Here is a 16799-nt window from a genome sequence, read left to right as displayed (position 1 = left end):
AAGACCTATCAGACAGTAATTGCAAATAAGTAAACTTAAGAAATGATGCTGCTAAAATGATGGAGGGCACAAAAGTCATGACAATTAATACTAGTGGAAGGTTTTTGGTGAACCTCAAGTCATGGACTACAAATGTGTAAAATAAACCATAGAAATTTAAGAAACCATAGGAGTATTTGCATCTCTTACATTTTTAATCTACAGTAAAACATTTTTATTAGGAATCTATGTTTTTAATTAAACAGAACATTTAATTAAGGTGCTTTTTAAGTGAGTGAACATTAAGTGCAAACACTTGAATGAAACATGTCATAATTAGTTTTAATAGAGTGTTAATTGGCACTAGGTTTGCCAAGTTAATAATTACTGCTTATTAAATTTTCAATTAATCATTGTTATTTTGCTTTGAATAAAGATGAAAATTAGATAAACTAATTCAGGGGGAGGATATTTTCCTTTATTAATTAGAACAATTAATTTTTATAGTGGAAATTACATGTTTTAGTTGTCAATCTTATGTTGTACTTTAGTCAAATCTTTGCACCCTTTCCACTACCAAAAATAAAGAGCTAATTTGTCACCTTGCAGGTTTGTAGTTGGGCCTTATTGTTTTGGCCTGTGGTATGATTCAGCTATATTTGCCCAGTGCAACAGTTGGTTGTGGGAAACTGTCCGAACTTGATTAAGTAGATGGACAACAGCTTAAAATTTGGCAATGAGCAAATGATTTTTAAAAATCCCTGTCATTTAGTTTATAAAGGCAATATCCACATACTCTGGAAATGATTTAAGAAAAAAGCTGAATCGTCTGTCTGTGCCATCATTGATTTTCTTTAAAAGGTCTGCATTAACATAATTGCTATATGAATTACCTTTTCACTGTTATTTTTATCAGTAAAATAATTGTTTGCACTTATATGTTTGTGTAAAATATATTTCCTTCCTCTCTTTTTCTGAAAGCTTTACCCCCATGTATTTCCTATATTAATATTAACCTGTAACATTGTGGCAAACCACCTTCATTATGTGTCTGAATTATCCAGACAGGTTTCTTGTGGTTGTTTTTGTCCTTTAACTACTTAGTTTGGTTTCATGATCCTTTCTGGGGGCACTAGTTGTAGTAGAAAAGTTGAAATGATATAGTAGTTTAAAAAATATTCCCAGAAGTGCATGTTAAAGAAAAGGTTCCACTCTTTGTTTTCCTAAATGAATTTTAGAAATTTGTTTTGTAGACAGACAGAAGAACTGCCCAATAACTGGGATGGGAGTCATGCTTGTTCTATAGAATTCTATTTAACAGCGATCAGTATCCAAGGGCCTACATAAACTAACAGAGAAATGTTCTCTTGTCCGGTTTGGTCTGCCTGGAATACAGAGGAGGCCGTTAACGAGGTAAAGCGCCAGGCGATGACTGAGCTGCAAAAGGCCGTGTCCGAAGCCGAGAGGAAAGCCCACGACATGATCACGACAGAGCGCGCCAAGATGGAGCGCACCGTCGCAGAGGCCAAGCGGCAGGCGGCAGAAGACGCGCTCGCTGTCATTAATCAGCAGGAGGATTCCAGTGAGGTGAGGCCTGGATGGGAGCTTCCAAGGACAGAAGATAGCTTCCACTAATTACATTGCTAGTTTTTGATCCAAGAGATCGCAAATAAAAGTAGATATTGGACTTAGACAAACAAATCATAAGGGGAAAATTAGAATAATTTGGGGAGTCCTGGTATTTCTGGAATTGATCAAGAGCTGATTAAATTTTGTCTTTATTAAAGACTTAGAACAAGTCTGCCCCCAAAAAAGGTTTTTAATATATTTGGGGAGTAACAGATTAAAGTGAAATTCTTATATCTTCCTAGCACTATTCGGAGACTCAAAACTCAGCTGTGTGTATTAACATATGTGTTGTTTCCTTCTAATAGAAAGAGTTTAATAGAGATACCCTGTGTAATCTGTACTCTCTCCAAAAACATATTGCATGCCTGCAATCGAAGTCATTTCCTTAACTATGGGTCCTAAAATCCAATGCTAAAACAATGTTTGCATCAGTTAAACATTTCTAAGAGATTTTCTGCATAGTCAGTTTTTCCACATTATTTGTAATAACCAGTATGATGATCATTTCATAATATAACATCACTGCCAGAGGCAGTATATTTAGTACTTTTCCAGTAAATTCACACACACACACACACACACACACACACACACACACACACGCCTAAATGGCTCAAAGATCTGGGAAGTAACTAAAATACAATATCTAACAGAATGCTTTTTAAAAGAGTCTGTAAGTCAAGAGCATCTGTAAGAGCAGCATGGCACTGCTCTGCATTAATCCAGCACCGCAATCCCCAGCCCTAAAGTACCTTTACATAAAGTCTGTAATTAGCTGAACTAGCAAAACCATGAACTGATAAATCAATGGTCTACTATAATACATATCTATAATTTGTGAGGGAGAGTAAGAATTTAATTTGTACTAGGCTTCTTTGTAGATGAAAGACCCTGTGGGAATCACTATGCCCAGTTTCTATTTAATGTGTAGCAGATGAATATCAAGAGGACAAAAGGAATAGATTTTCGACATTTGAAAGTTTCTCAGGAAAAGAGGGACTAAGGGAAGTTTATCTACATTTTAACTGCTGACTTTTCCATTGTTGAATTAAACTAGACATAAATTCAATTTTATTAGCATCTTATGGCTAAAATATTTAAAGACCTTGTTTTGTACTTTAAAAAATTTACTAGCATCTTTTGGAGAGAATTTGCCCTGCTCTACTCATGTTAGTAATACTGTGAAGCACAGTTGTTGCGATCATTAAAACATTATCACTTTCACATGAATGTTTTAGGGCTGTTATTTATGTTAAGAGTATTTTGTAGGTCACTAAATTCTGAATAAATGTCTAGGAATAAACTGAGAATTAATTCTTTGTATTCATCAGTGATATGCTTTAATTCCTTCACTATAAGCTTTTTATCTTTGTTCATAAAACCTAACCAGAAAAACATATGATCTTGACCCTAGTATTCAGCATTACAAAAGCATAGTGTATCAAATAGCTATAGTAAGTAGTAGATAGGATGAAAAAATGTAGGCATGAGTGATAATCTATAGTAATTGTTTTTATTTTTGTTTTTCTTTTTGGGTCTCTTGGGAAACTATTTTTTAATATAGTACTACCCTTGTCTTCAGTGACACTTTCTCAAGGATTTTAAAGCAAATTATGCTAGAAGAAAGGGTGTGGAATTCAGAGAGCCAAATTTAATTCCTTGTTCATCCATCACAATTCTGTGATTTTTAGAAAGCCACTAAACCTCTAAATACTTTGATATTTCTCACGATGTGAAGGTGAGTGAAATTGTCTCATATAGTGGCTGGAACCTTGAGACATGATAATTTTAGCCATGGGGAAACTCACCTGGCTAGAGTTAACACAGCTAAGAAATGGCAGAATCTAAACTGGAATTTACAGCATGCTGTCAGTCTTCGTGTTGTTCCATAACAATGAAAGAAAGATCTTTTTATAAGGATCATTATGATAATTTGGGGATGCAGATAAAGAAAGGCAACTTCGCTTTTCTACATTTCTTCTCTTTAAATTGCAAGGCCACTTTTTAAGGTGATGGTGTGGCAGGAGGAATTGATCTCTCAAAGGATTAAGCCTCTTCTTCAAAAGTAATGTAGACATTTTCCTGAGAAAGGAGAGCAAAAGATGGAAGAGAGATTTCATTTGAATGAAGCTGAGACTCCTTCAGACTTGCATATAAGTACACACACACACACACACAAACACACACACACACACACACACACACACACACACACACTATAAAAGCTGTTTGACCAAAGACTTGACAAAGAAATAAAAGATTAATCTTTTAGCCCTAAATTAATGTTGCTAGTTTTCCCAAGGAATGACAATATTCCAGAACAATCTATGTGCCTAGTGGTAGGTTTAAGTTCAGCTGTACCTTTTGCCCAATTGTTAGCTTGAATTTTGTAGGTAAATACTTTTTCTCCACCTCAGGAATTTTTACTTTTCATTTAAGGCTGAGGACACAACTTTGAATCGAACCTACTGTTTTTCTGCACATTGTTATTTCTTTGCACTGAGGAATGTACACTTTTTAATAAAAATGATCTAATAAAAGCCACCCTAGCAGTGATGCTTGCAAATGGCTCTTCCTAGACAGAGCCAGAACAGCTCTGGCTTCCTTGGGCCAGGATGGAGCTCCTCTTCCAGCCCTCACCATGGTTGGCCCAAGGGTGAGGAATCTGTTAGGTCAGGACTATATGGCCCAGCTCATCTACAGAGACGACAGTGCAGGTATTTCTCAGAATACTCTTCCATGTTTATATATTCAGGAGGTTTTCTTGAATTTTTAAACATTCAGCCCCAAATAAGACCCGCATAGCATTGTACTTTAGAAATTTTATGAATTTTTGTTCTCTAAAAAATTTTTTAAAAGATCTGGCAATCTTAGTAATTGAAAAAAAAATTCCCATTAAATGTAGGATCCATTGATTTTAAAACTATATCCAGAAATTAATGGTTATTCTTTAAAAAATCATGTTTATTACCTGCCCAGAGAAGTTTGTTACTTGATACATGTAACTGTAAATTATTGACATCTGTTTATTCATTTTTTTTCTTTCAATAACAAATTCTTGAGCTTTTATTCTACATCGGGCCAATGAAATTATAGTGGTCCCTGCCTTGATGTTGACGATACTTCATAAGAGGAGTCAAATCAGTAACTTATAAGTCTTAATAGAGTTTAGTGTGAAGGCTTCTGGGAAAGTTTTGCTTCATCTGATACATAAGGATAATCAGGAACTGGTTAGCAGCTACCTTCCAGTCCACCCATGCCACCCCTTGCCTCATCACTGCTTCCTTGGCAGTGGGCATGTTAGTGTCTCTGTGTAGGAAGATAGGAAGGGAAGCTTTGCTAGGCTTTGAAAGCAGGATGTCTATGTGGCTGATGAGTGTTTTGGAAAACCACTCAGGCTGTAGTGTGAAGAGAGATTAGAGGAAACCAAAAGGAGGGACCAAGATGTTTCTGGAGAAAAATAAGGAGGAAGATGGTTGCATGAAGACGATTGGTAGTAGCACTGGGAGTGGAAAACATTGGATGTTCTGGCTGGATACCCATGAGATAGAATGAGCAGGATTTGAGGATCAGTTATCCATCAAGAAAGGAGAGAGAGCTGTGGTTTTTCAGTAGGCATGCAGGGCTTGGAGTATACCTATCAGATGATCTTACTTGAGCAACCATCAGAAACTTACGTGTATAGGTGGTGTAGGAGTGACCTTTCTTCATTTTTTTAATGCATAAACAACATGAGTTAAAACATTTAAAAGAGCTCAAATTGATTATTTAATCCAACTAGATGAATCTCCTCTGTAGATTGGGGAGGGCACAAAGGTTTAAATAGCTCATGCTGTCTAATGTGAAAATCAGGATAGCACACTATAATATATAAAGGGGGGGTCCAAGGTGACCATACACCCCAGTTTGAGTGGGACAATCCCAGGTTACCTCTGTCGTTCCCATGTAATTATGAAAAGTGTCCCCTTTCACTTTCAGGTGTCCTAGTTTTGATGATAAAACTATGGTCATACCACTTAAAGGCCATGTTTAGTGTTGATTAGACCATCTTTTGCTAGCAAAGCTCAGAGAAAGATGGGTATGGCAGAAAGGATCTAGAAAGACCCATGGACCTGAATTCTGGCTCCAGCTCAGTCACCACATTTGGGGGCCTTAGGTGATTCATTTCACTCCCGTCAACCTCCATTTCTTCTTAAGGAATGAGATGTTATTTGCTCGTTTACAGGGTTTAGGATTTTGTTTTCATCAACATTTTAGTTTAACATGTTTTGAGAGCTCTAATGCAAGGCATCATTATCTGCTCATATTTCCCACGGTCCTTCATCATAAGGCACAAGGAAGTTTTCTGACTAAAACATTATTTTTCCCTTTTCCCTTCCTTATTTCAAGCCACCTCTTGTTGTAGACATATACTCCCTCTTACCTAGATCATATATGTTCTTTAAATTCAAAATTTATAAAAATACATATGTAAATAATATAAATATCCAAACTATTGTTCTTTCTTTCTCCTTCAGGGGACCTTAAGAAATAACCTAAACTTCAGAATCAGCAGACCAGAGTTCTAGGCCTGGGGTGGCTGTTCATGTGTTTCTTCTGATCTAATTGTATTAAGTACAGATGCCTATGACCTCTCTCTCTCATTTCTGAATTTAGTCTTCCTCTTTCTGCCTTTGTTTCCACATGTGTCTAGTAGACCTAATAATGCCCATTCTACTTAGAAAAAAAAGTGGTTCTGAAAGGTCGACTGTAAAGAATGGAGTTCTAGAAGGAAGAAAGAAGAGTTGTAAATATTTAGTGGGAAAAAAAAAATAGCAAGAAGAAAGTGCAGAGTCAGGAATGAATAACACATGGGTATTGTTTTTTTTGGGGGGGGGGCATGTAATTTATCATCCAACCAGGGACACTTTTCAGAGTAAAAGGGAGTGCTCTTTACAGAGCAGTCTTATAAATCAGACTATCCCAGGCAAAGGGGAGCCATGCTGGGCACAGTTATTGGGCATGGCATCAAGTTTGTTTTGCCTGAGGTAAAACAAGAAGACCTACAATGAATGTTTCACTCTGTGCCAGGTGTGGTAGAAAGTGCTTTCTATACTTTCACTCATTTACTCTTCCTGGGAGTTCAGATAGAGTAGACAGTGCTGTTGTCTTCATTTTGCAGTTGAGGAAATCTGAATCTTAGGAGGTTAGGACTTTGCTCAGGGTCTTGCAGTAGTAAGTATGAGCTAGACCTCAGCCCAGGCTGCTGGCCTCTCAGGCCACCTTCTAGGTAGCCACACAGTAGTAACAGATTTTTTTTTTTTCCTGATTGTGTACTGGTGTATCTATTTCCTAATTAGATTTCCTTCAGATTATTTCTACCTCATTCTTTGACTTCATTTGGGTTTATAAACTAATAATCTTTATTATAACAGAATAATGCTGGACTTTAGTCAGACATCTAGCAATATATTTTCTGTGGTTTTTCTTTTTATAGTGTATTACATATCTCACCAAGAATGTAATGCCAACATTAGTATAAATCAAAAGAAATTTGCCAGATCTGGCCATCTGAAACTGTTTTTTTCCCCTCCTCTTATTATTTCTGGTTCTTATATGTATATAGTTCTTTTGTTTGTTTGGTTTTTTCCTTCCAATGAACACTGTCATACTGGGGCTATTTCAAAAGAGCCTGCAACAGCTCTTCTTTGAAATCCATAACTTATTTTAGCTTGGGTGATCAAAGCAAGTGACTGGAAATGAGCATAGAACAGATAATAAATAACTGGACTGTTCTGATAGTTAGTTTTGAGTTTTAAGCCATCAAAGTGATATTTCCCTCAGATTAAATTAGCTTTTATTCATCAATCCTACATACATGCAGAACTGGACAGCATATTATCAAAGTTGGTCAGTTTTATCTATGAACTTCATATTTCCAGAATCTGCTAAGCCTTGATAATGTAAGCATGTCAGTCTGAGTGGTTCATCTTGATTACTCCTTCAAGAATTAGTTGGAACCATTCTCAGTGAAACTTGTGCACTATGGCCCAAACTGTGGAAATGCCACCTGAGTGGACTCTCTAGAATGCAGCTACCACACAGTTACTCCATAGAGCTCTCAAAGCATGGCCCTTAAAATCTGATCAGATCAGCTGATCCCCAGAAGAATTTGGAGCTCCCAGAGCATGAGCAGTGACCCTGTGGTAAAATAAGAATTTGTTTGTTAGTTTCATTTATTAAAAGGCCAACTGTTTGACTCTCTAGATGTTCATGGTACAGTGAATGGAGCACTGGGCCTGGAATGATCTTGAGTGGTTCGCCTCTTGGAGCTTTGGTTTCCTCATCTGTAAAACTGGGGTAATATTTATGTGACTCACTTTGCAAGGTGGTTAAGAAGTGCAAATAAGATAAGTAAAAGTATCTTATATATACACATTGCTCATTGCTTACAAATGAGCAATGTGTATATATAAGATTTAAAAAAAAATGATGAAGAAGCTGTTTTAACAGGAAGGGCGAAGAAGGAATTTGGATAGTAACCGTGAGATTGGAAAGGAAGAGGGACCATGGAAACAAGGTATATGGGGTTTGGCATCGAGGGGTTGTAGGAACTAAAGAAAGAGGTGTGTCCAGTAATATGACAAAATCTTGGGCCTTAGTGTTGCCAGTGACTGAAATGGACCATGCCAGAGAGCCAGGTTTAGGGAATACCAACTTGTTTGACTAAGGAGCATCCTTGTGGAGCTATAGAACAAGCAGTTTGAAGTAAGAGGCCGCAGCTCAGGAAGGAAATGAGGGCTGCAGAAACAGGTTTGAGAATCATTTTCTTACAGCTGATAGTTAAAACCACAAAATCTGTCAAGGGAGAGTGTGGGAAGCGAAGGATATTTTCTATATGCCAGCTTCCCCCTTGCCAAATATTTAGAGGGAATGGACAAACAGAAGTGGAACAAATTATACAATAAGAATCAGAATTTTAGTATCTTGGAAACCAGAGTTAGAGGAAATCTCAACAAAGAGACTTTAAAAAGAGGGGATGAGGAAATGATCAGTAGCAGTGACTCTTCAGGAAATCTGAGGACAGTAAGGAAGGAGAAAAGGTAATTGGTCATTAATGAAGTGTAAGGGGAAGTAAACTAATGTTCTCTCTATGTAGTTGTCAGTGCCTGTGGAGGGAGGCACACCACTACAAGCTTTCTAATTCTAAATGTTGTACTGTGTAAGGATTGTATGTAGTTTCATTTTATTCCAGCCAGTGCCAAAAGGAGGAAGCAGTGTTAGTTCTTGCCATTTATTCAAGATCTACCGAACATCAGGCATTGTACTTAGCACTGACATAATCCTGAATAACCCTGCAGTTATATTCCTCCTTTATATAGGTACTGTCTCTCTAAGAGGTTAAGTAACTTGCTGTCATTCTAAAGCCACTAAGCAATGTAGTTGGCAGTGAAACCCAATGAGGCTGGCTCTGAAGACACTCAAAATTGGAAGCCATTGCCATTACACACCAAGGTACCTTGTCCTTTGGTGCTCTGACTTCCTGGTCACACCTCTGTCTACTTTGAGGAGTTCAGCACCCTTCTAACCATGTTCCCACCAAAACAAGCTCCAAGAAAGGTCTGAAATTGACAGTATGTGACATTTTAGAAAGTATTTGGTTTGCAGTCTAAACACTACAATCAAACCTTGGCTATGTAATTTCATATCTGTGTGATTTTTAGGCAAGTCATTTACTCAAAAGTTATTTATTCTTTTAACTTCAGTTTCTCAAGATGCAAAATGTATTTGAAAGTGGTTTTAAATCATCGAGTGCAATGAAAATGTAGATGTGATCTTTAGTGTGAATTTAAGTTAATATGTTACTTTCTATAGAGTTCTTATCATTTGGGGAATTTAAATTATAAACATTCTACTTAATTCACTGAATATCCTTTGCATATGAGGGTTTTCTGGAGTATTATAGGTGTTAAGTCCTGGAGAAACTCAGGAGGTAGTCTTTTGTTTCTTGGAAAAAAAAATTCCAACAGTAAGTACCAGGAAAGATATTTTGCTGGTAGAGCAGAAATACCATTTTCTGTATATCTAAAATAACAAGATGAAAGAAATAATTTTGTTCCTAGGGATGAAGAGAATTGGTGATACGAAACAAAGTATCAATAATCTTTGAAATGCAGTTTTGGCGTTTGAAAGCTTCAATCCATCATTTTGGTTTCCATCTGTAGTACATTTAGCAAAGGGGAGCATTGTGTTCAGCCTCATATTCTTCTCTGAGTCATAGCCTAACTTTGGTCAATGGACTGATTCCCAATTTCCAGATAGAGAATAAAATGTTTTATGTCCAAAAGAGAATATATTGTCACAAATAAGTGAAGATTATAAAGTGTCATGAGCTTTGGGAATGAAATTTGCTATGAAATGGTTTTCTTGGGCCTTCTATACTATTGTGATTACTCAGTCACAAGCGTCATTCTTTCAGGGACTAAAAAGGAAGCTCATTTTAAAAAGTAATAAAATAGATAACAAACAAATAAACAGAGCAAGTATCAGGAAATACTAGCCTGAATATGAAAAGCATAAATTGAAAAATGTAAAATTAGATTAAACCATTGGCCACCTTTAACCCTGCCCTTGCGGGTATACATGGGGTATTATACACAATTTGTGGTTTCAACCTTTGTGAACAGCAGAAAGCTTAGAAACTTAACATTCTGATTAGAGTACTTACAAGATCCTGCACATTCCATTGTTCCTAGAAGTGTGATTGTTAAGGGGCTGAGTGTCTCCGGTCAATCATCAGTCTTACAGGTATAGATAGCCAATAAGAAATTCAGTAGACCCATCCAAAAGAAATATATTAATAGAAATTGCTTTGTCTGTTTTCATAGTAAGCTTTTAAAAAGGAGTGTGCACTTTGGAGTTATTTGTGAGTTGGGTACTTGGGCTAAGATTTTCTACATATTCATTGCAATACAATGTTAAAAGCAATAAAAAATATGTAGTTTTTTCCCCACCAGGTCATTTGAATCGCTATATGCTGTACCTTCCTAGAGCTGAAGGTTGTTTTGTCCCAGTGATAGGTGGTTGATGAATAGAATCAAGCAACTTGAGAATGGGACTAGAGATAAAACTAGCGAGAGCCCTTGATCTCAGAACTCAGAACTCAGCCATGCTTGGCAAGAAGGCTCAATTCCCCACAGCTTTACGATCTGTTTGGCATAATTCCACTTTTTTATTTTTAAAATTGTTCCCATCTTTGAAAACACTTTAAAAAATAAAGAAGTCCCCATTCTGTCTCCTATTTCCACTTCCCAACACATGCATCTGTAATTACCTGATTTGGTCTGTGTGTTTAATCATCTTAAATTGAGAAGGTTGCCTAAATTAGATTTCAATCTGAAGGCAGCATTGCATACTGGGAAGTTACCACTGTGGTGTCTGCCAAAATGTTCCTCTGCCAGAGAAAGAATAGACTCACACCAGGGTATTTCCTAAAGCCACTTGACTCAGATTACATATTTAATTTTCTTAAAATATTATTTTGGATCTCAGTCTCTGTGCTCTAATTGGGATTTTCTCATGTAATCTAGTCATTTCACTTATTTGCTGAGTTTGTTCCAGGATCCAGCTGGCATTATTCTAAATGGCTAAACCTTAAGGAAGTAAACTTCACTCTGAGTGCCATGTTATACCTCACTATGAAGAATGGGCCAGACCTACATTTGTTCACATCTTTGTGAGGTCATTTGTATATACAATGCAACTGAATTAAATTTGAGAGAGAAGAGCTTCTAGTTATGGCAGTGAAGCCTCAGATCAGAAGTACACACCTTTTGAGTTATTTTCTCAGTTAAATTAAAATAGAAAAAAAACAATTGTTCTAGTACTGATTATTAAATTAAATTTTATTTTTATTTATGACATTAACAGATTTCCTCAGCTATGTTCACTTGAAATACCTCCCATTGACCAGATTTTGAGAGCTTAAGGGTTTTTGTTTGTTCGTTTGTTTGTTTCCCCTTTCTTGAGCCATAATTTCTGAATGGTAAAGAAATAAGAACATAGAGCTGAACTCCTTTAAAAGTTTTAAACCAGAATTCTTGGGTTTACAGGCTTCCAGTTCTGAGAACTCTAAGAGCCTCTTTATATTTTAGCAAAGTTAGGACGACTGCTAAAAATCCCTTTGCCTGCTTTGCACAATGGTAAAGCCATACATATCTGGGTGATGGGCTGGCATTTCACCGCAATATTTTTAGTAGGCTCATGAGCCTTCCTTAAGCCACACAATCAGCATGCTGAAAGTCAAATGCAGGGAACACAATGGAGAGATTTTTAATATTCATTTATATCAGGGCTTTAAAAAGTGTAATTTAATTGTGACACAACCATCACACACATATAGTCAGCTGGATGGAGTTACCAGATTATAATCAGAAGTTTGTTTTGCAAGAGAATAATCAAAACCAAGGAAGATAAAGAATTAAAAAATATATATATATTTGCACAAAGCTAAGATCACTTGATATAGCATTTCACAGTAAGGAACTACTTTACAATTAAAGTTGGCTTCCTGAGGTTCCACCTCCTCCTGGAAGGGCCTCTGAAGGCACTGTCACCTTTAGTCTCAATTCATCTCCCCTTCCTGCTCTAGGATCTATCCCATACATGTGATCTTCTGTCTCTAATATGTTGTGCTCTGATTCATGATGTATTTATTTCAAAGTTTATATCTCAGAGGCAACCTCCTTTGGGCTTTGCTCACCGCTTGGACTAGACATTGGCAGTGGGCTTGGTAGAGTCTAAGTTTTTAGTTCCCCTTTTCAGAGTGCCCAGAGTTGCTGAAGTGCACATGAGCTACAAAGGAACTCCATCAGCTAGAATGCATCATGTGCAAATAAAACCCTTATTATTTACCCAGTATTAGTATTTCTAGATTTTCAAAGCCAAATTTTGTATAGTGAGATTTATTCATTTTATACATATTTATTGAGCACATGCTATATATCAGGCACTGTTCTAGTGCTTAAAGTATATCAGAGAATAAACAAACCAAAGACCCTGCCCTCCCGGTGGTTAGTCAAGGGGATTATTTGAGTTCGCATATTAGGTGCCCTGAATAACTAACAGATTGCAGTAGGAAGAAAGAACTAAATGCATAGAGAGGTTAAAATGTCTTGCCTCACTCTCTAGTTTGTGATGGAGCAGGGAATAGAATCTTCTATCTCCTTTATTATGTTTCTCTGATTCTAAGTTAGGGTTTTTGTAGTTCCTTTGTAATTTCTGTTAGTATCTAGAAGGAAGAAACTTCTGCCCAGATTGATATGTTTGTGTCTGACCACGGTGGTGTTAGAAGGGAAAAAATTTAGATATAGCAAATGTTAGTATAGGTGAACAAAGAATTTAGACGTGAAGAGAACCAAACCTTAAAGGATTTTTATAGTAAAAACAGAAAGGAAAAAAAAAGCCAGTTTGTTAGATACCATAATAGTTGTTAGCAGAAAAGTTTGGGCAGTTATCACACTAAAACCTGCATCTTCTTTGTGTTTAGTGTTCACGCAGACACACACATACACCTGGATTTTTTTTAATTTTTACTACACAGTTTTTGACAGTAAGGTGGCAGTACAGCCTAGGCCATCTTCAGCCTTTGGCCTGAACAATGTATTAATTGAGATTTCACTTTCTTCTGCCTTCTCCTTTAGAGTTGCTGGAATTGTGGTCGTAAAGCAAGTGAAACCTGCAGTGGCTGTAACACAGCCCGATACTGTGGCTCATTTTGCCAACACAAAGACTGGGAGAAGCACCACCACATCTGTGGACAGACGCTGCAGGCCCAGCAGCAAGGGGACACGCCTGCGGTCAGCTCTTCTGTCACGCCCAACAGTGGGGCTGGGAGCCCGATGGACACACCACCAGCAGCCACCCCGAGGTCTACTACTCCGGGGACCCCTTCTACCATAGAGACAACCCCTCGCTAGATGTGAACTCAGAACTGTCGGAGGAAAGACAGCACAACCAACATGAAATTAATTCCTCACCCTCAGATGCTCAGTTGTTTTTTTGTTTGTGTGTTTATAGATGAACTATCCTATTTCAGTACTTCAGCAAGAGATAACCTAACCGTATCTTGAGGCGGTAGTAAAACAGAGGGCCAGTAACGGGTCATAATGACTTATTGTGGATAACAAAGATATCTTTTCCTTAAAGAACTGAAAAGAGAGCAGAGAATATAACATGAAATGATAGATTTGACCTCCTCCCTGTTATTTTCCAGTAGCTGGGATTTTAAACTAGATGACCTCATTAACCGATGCTTTACCAAACAGCAAACCAAGAGATTGCTAATTGCTGTTGAAAGCAAAATGCTAATATTAAAAGTCACAATGTTCCTGATATACAATAATGGAAAAAAAAAAAAAGAGGAAATCCCTCAAGGGCATGACCATTGGCTACAGTAGTAGACATTTTAACAAGAAGATGAATGGCATCCATGGGTTGCTAACTGAACTTTGAAGACCCACTACAAATACGCAAATGTGTAGCATATTGGAAGGAGAAACAGATGTTTGGGGTTTTTTTTCCTGTTTCTAAAAAGAAATAATATCCAGGTCAACAGAATGAAAAATGAAAGAATGTTTGCACTGGGATGTATGAATATAGTAGCAAGAAAAAAAATGCCATAAATGGAAGGCTCCTTTACACACACACACACACACGCACACGCACACGCACACGCACACGCACTCACACACGCACGCACACACACGTCTGTTAAGAGACTCAGCCTGCAGTTAATTAGCATTCTGGCAGCTCTGACATCAGCCAGCTGCCCTAAATAGCCCTTCAACGTTTCTTCATTTTTGTAAGGTTCCACAGAGTAAGACATTGGGTCTATTCCAGCTCATTTTATATTGAAAAATAATTTTTAAAAAATGGTGGCTTCAGCTCCAGCCCCTTTCCAAATTTTTTCAATCCCACCCTGTTTGGATTTTTAATTAAAAACTAGTAGTTCTCTTGGTGTTAAAACACTTCTGTCCTTGTGAGGTTTCCAATGGTGTTTTTCTTGTAAATGTGTTGGACAAATGTGAAGATGCATTGTAGTTTAACCATATGCCCACATTTAGTCTCTTTATTCCTAGTTGGTGAGAAACCTGTATCTTTCTATGCTGCTTTTATATCTGTATGTATTAATGATATTTCTCTAGTAGTTCAGAAAAAAAAAAAAAAGAAAAAAAAGACTTTTTTGGTTGTCCTCAAGAAAAGAAGAAAAAAGTTATCTTTCGGAGCTGCTATTTCACTCTAAGATTTTTTTTCCCCCCTAAAAACCAGCATGCTTCATGGAATGCTAACATATTGGTGTTTTTGTAAGAGGGAATGTACATAAATGTATTTTGCACTGTCACAATGACTCCCTAGGCATGCTTTTTTTTTTTTTTTAAGCAAACTTCTTGAATATGCTAGAGCCATTTCACCAAGTTCAGCTGTAGCATAGAGTAGTAGTGGAATATTTCTTTTTTCTTTTTTTGGAAAAATCATTATTTGGGACTTTTTTAAAAAAGTAACAAGATATCCTACTTTTAAAAAAGACAGTGCATGCATAATCCTGTAAAGTTGTTTAAGTATTTCTAATTTTACAAAAAAAAAAAGATAAATCATTAGAGCTCCAAATGCTGAGGTGTAGACTGACAGCTTTAACACTGCTGAATGCCAGGTTATACAGTATTCTTACAAAAAGGGAAGTCAGCCAAAGACTGATCTGATGGACCAAAATCAGAATTTTGCAAAGCACCAGAACTACTTTCCAAATGATCAGCAGGTTAAACATTTTCAGCAAGGTATAGTGTGAATTCATTAACCCTTCATTGTCCAGGGTCCAGACCAGACTTACTTGTTAGTTTTGAAAAATAGTAGCCCAGGAAGTGGTGGTGTGCTTTAGGGAAAGTCAGCAGAGCTGCAGGCTGTGTAGACAACCAAAGTTTTCGAGGCTGGGAAGACACTTCTCCACATACACACACACATCAGGCATTTATTTAAAAATCTAAAATTAACCATTAACTTTTTTTTGTTTTAATGTAGCCCTTGGATACAGTTTTAAATGGCTTTTAAGTATCTGCACAGAGGCAATCATAAATCTGTTTGTTTTAAGTCTCATAGACCTAACATTTTTAGCATTTTCCCCTTGTGTTTTCATATCTAAGTTGGTTTTAATTTTGTTTGGGTACTGTTATGTTTCTCAAATGGCTTTTTAATTTAGAAAGTTCTGATGAGCAAATAAATACATCTATCTGCATGTTGGAAGTCCCTCTGCCAGCACACCTGCTTAAAGTGAAGAGAAAGCGCATAACCAGGCTCTGAATGGGTTATATTTTATCATGGTGCTCCCAGAATCCTTTGACCTCACTCTGCTTTCTAGTCTGCTTGTGACACTGGACAGTCCTTTCTTACAGAGCTATTATATGTTCTAGGCTACGAAGGGTTAAGTAATCCCAAAAATGAGGTATGTCATACCCACACATCTTTATCTAGAAGCTGTGATGTATGTGAAACAGCACTGTTATTCTTAACACTAGTGTGTAAAATAAGGATTAGTACAGTACGTCTCATTACTTTTAATTCAGGGCACCCTGAGTGAAAACAAATACAAAAAAAAAAAAAAAATTCCCTAACTCTGAGCTCTATCTCTGATTCCTCTTCCTCCTTTCCCTCTTCCTCCTCTTCCTCTCCTCCTGTTTTGCTACATTCTCCTCAGTGGCAAAAAGTTTCACTCTACCTCTGACAGCATGTATATTGCACCAGTAGCTAACAAAAACTGGTCTAGTCAAACCAAATGGGCACAAAAGAACCAGGATACCAAAAGTTAAGCTCATACAGCTGCAAACCATATCACTTCTTGGTAACAATGCAGACCTCATAACCTAAAGAAGAAAAAGAAAAGAAAACTTTTGTTACTTTCCTTTTTTGCTTGTCACTTATGTACAGGCTATGTGAGAGTATAATTTGTAGGTATAACACATTTTTAAAAAACTTATCTTCATTGGATAGAACTGAATGGTGGTCGCTGATAGGAATAGGGCGTCCTCTATCTCTTATCTCTGTCTCTGACTCTTTTTCTTTTCTCTGTCATGAGACTGTGTGTGACAGGGCTACCTGTCTTTTAAATTTTTTTCCTAACTTTTTTTTTGTGTAGGTGCATGTCTTGGGGATTTAAAAAT

The 16799-nt window shown here is 37.0% G+C and overlaps 1 protein-coding gene across 3 annotated transcripts in view; it reads left to right on the top strand.

Moving 5' to 3' along the window:
• RUNX1T1 (RUNX1 translocation partner 1) overlaps positions 1 to 15289 on the top strand; it is a 103010-nt gene extending 87721 nt beyond the window's left edge. For all 3 annotated transcript variants that reach the window (XM_006906804.2, XM_025043329.1, XM_015585492.2), the window contains 2 exons: positions 1376 to 1566; positions 13290 to 15289. In XM_006906804.2, coding sequence (XP_006906866.1) covers positions 1376 to 1566; positions 13290 to 13565 — 467 coding nt within the window. In that variant the 3' untranslated portion in view covers positions 13566 to 15289. The remainder of the gene's footprint in view (positions 1 to 1375; positions 1567 to 13289) is intronic.
• Positions 15290 to 16799: the final 1510 nt, after the last annotated feature.

Source organism: Pteropus alecto, unplaced genomic scaffold (assembly GCF_000325575.1).
Source record: "Pteropus alecto unplaced genomic scaffold, ASM32557v1 scaffold51, whole genome shotgun sequence".
Classification (NCBI taxonomy): domain Eukaryota; kingdom Metazoa; phylum Chordata; class Mammalia; order Chiroptera; family Pteropodidae; genus Pteropus; species Pteropus alecto.
This window is presented reverse-complemented; position numbering and strand designations above follow the sequence as displayed.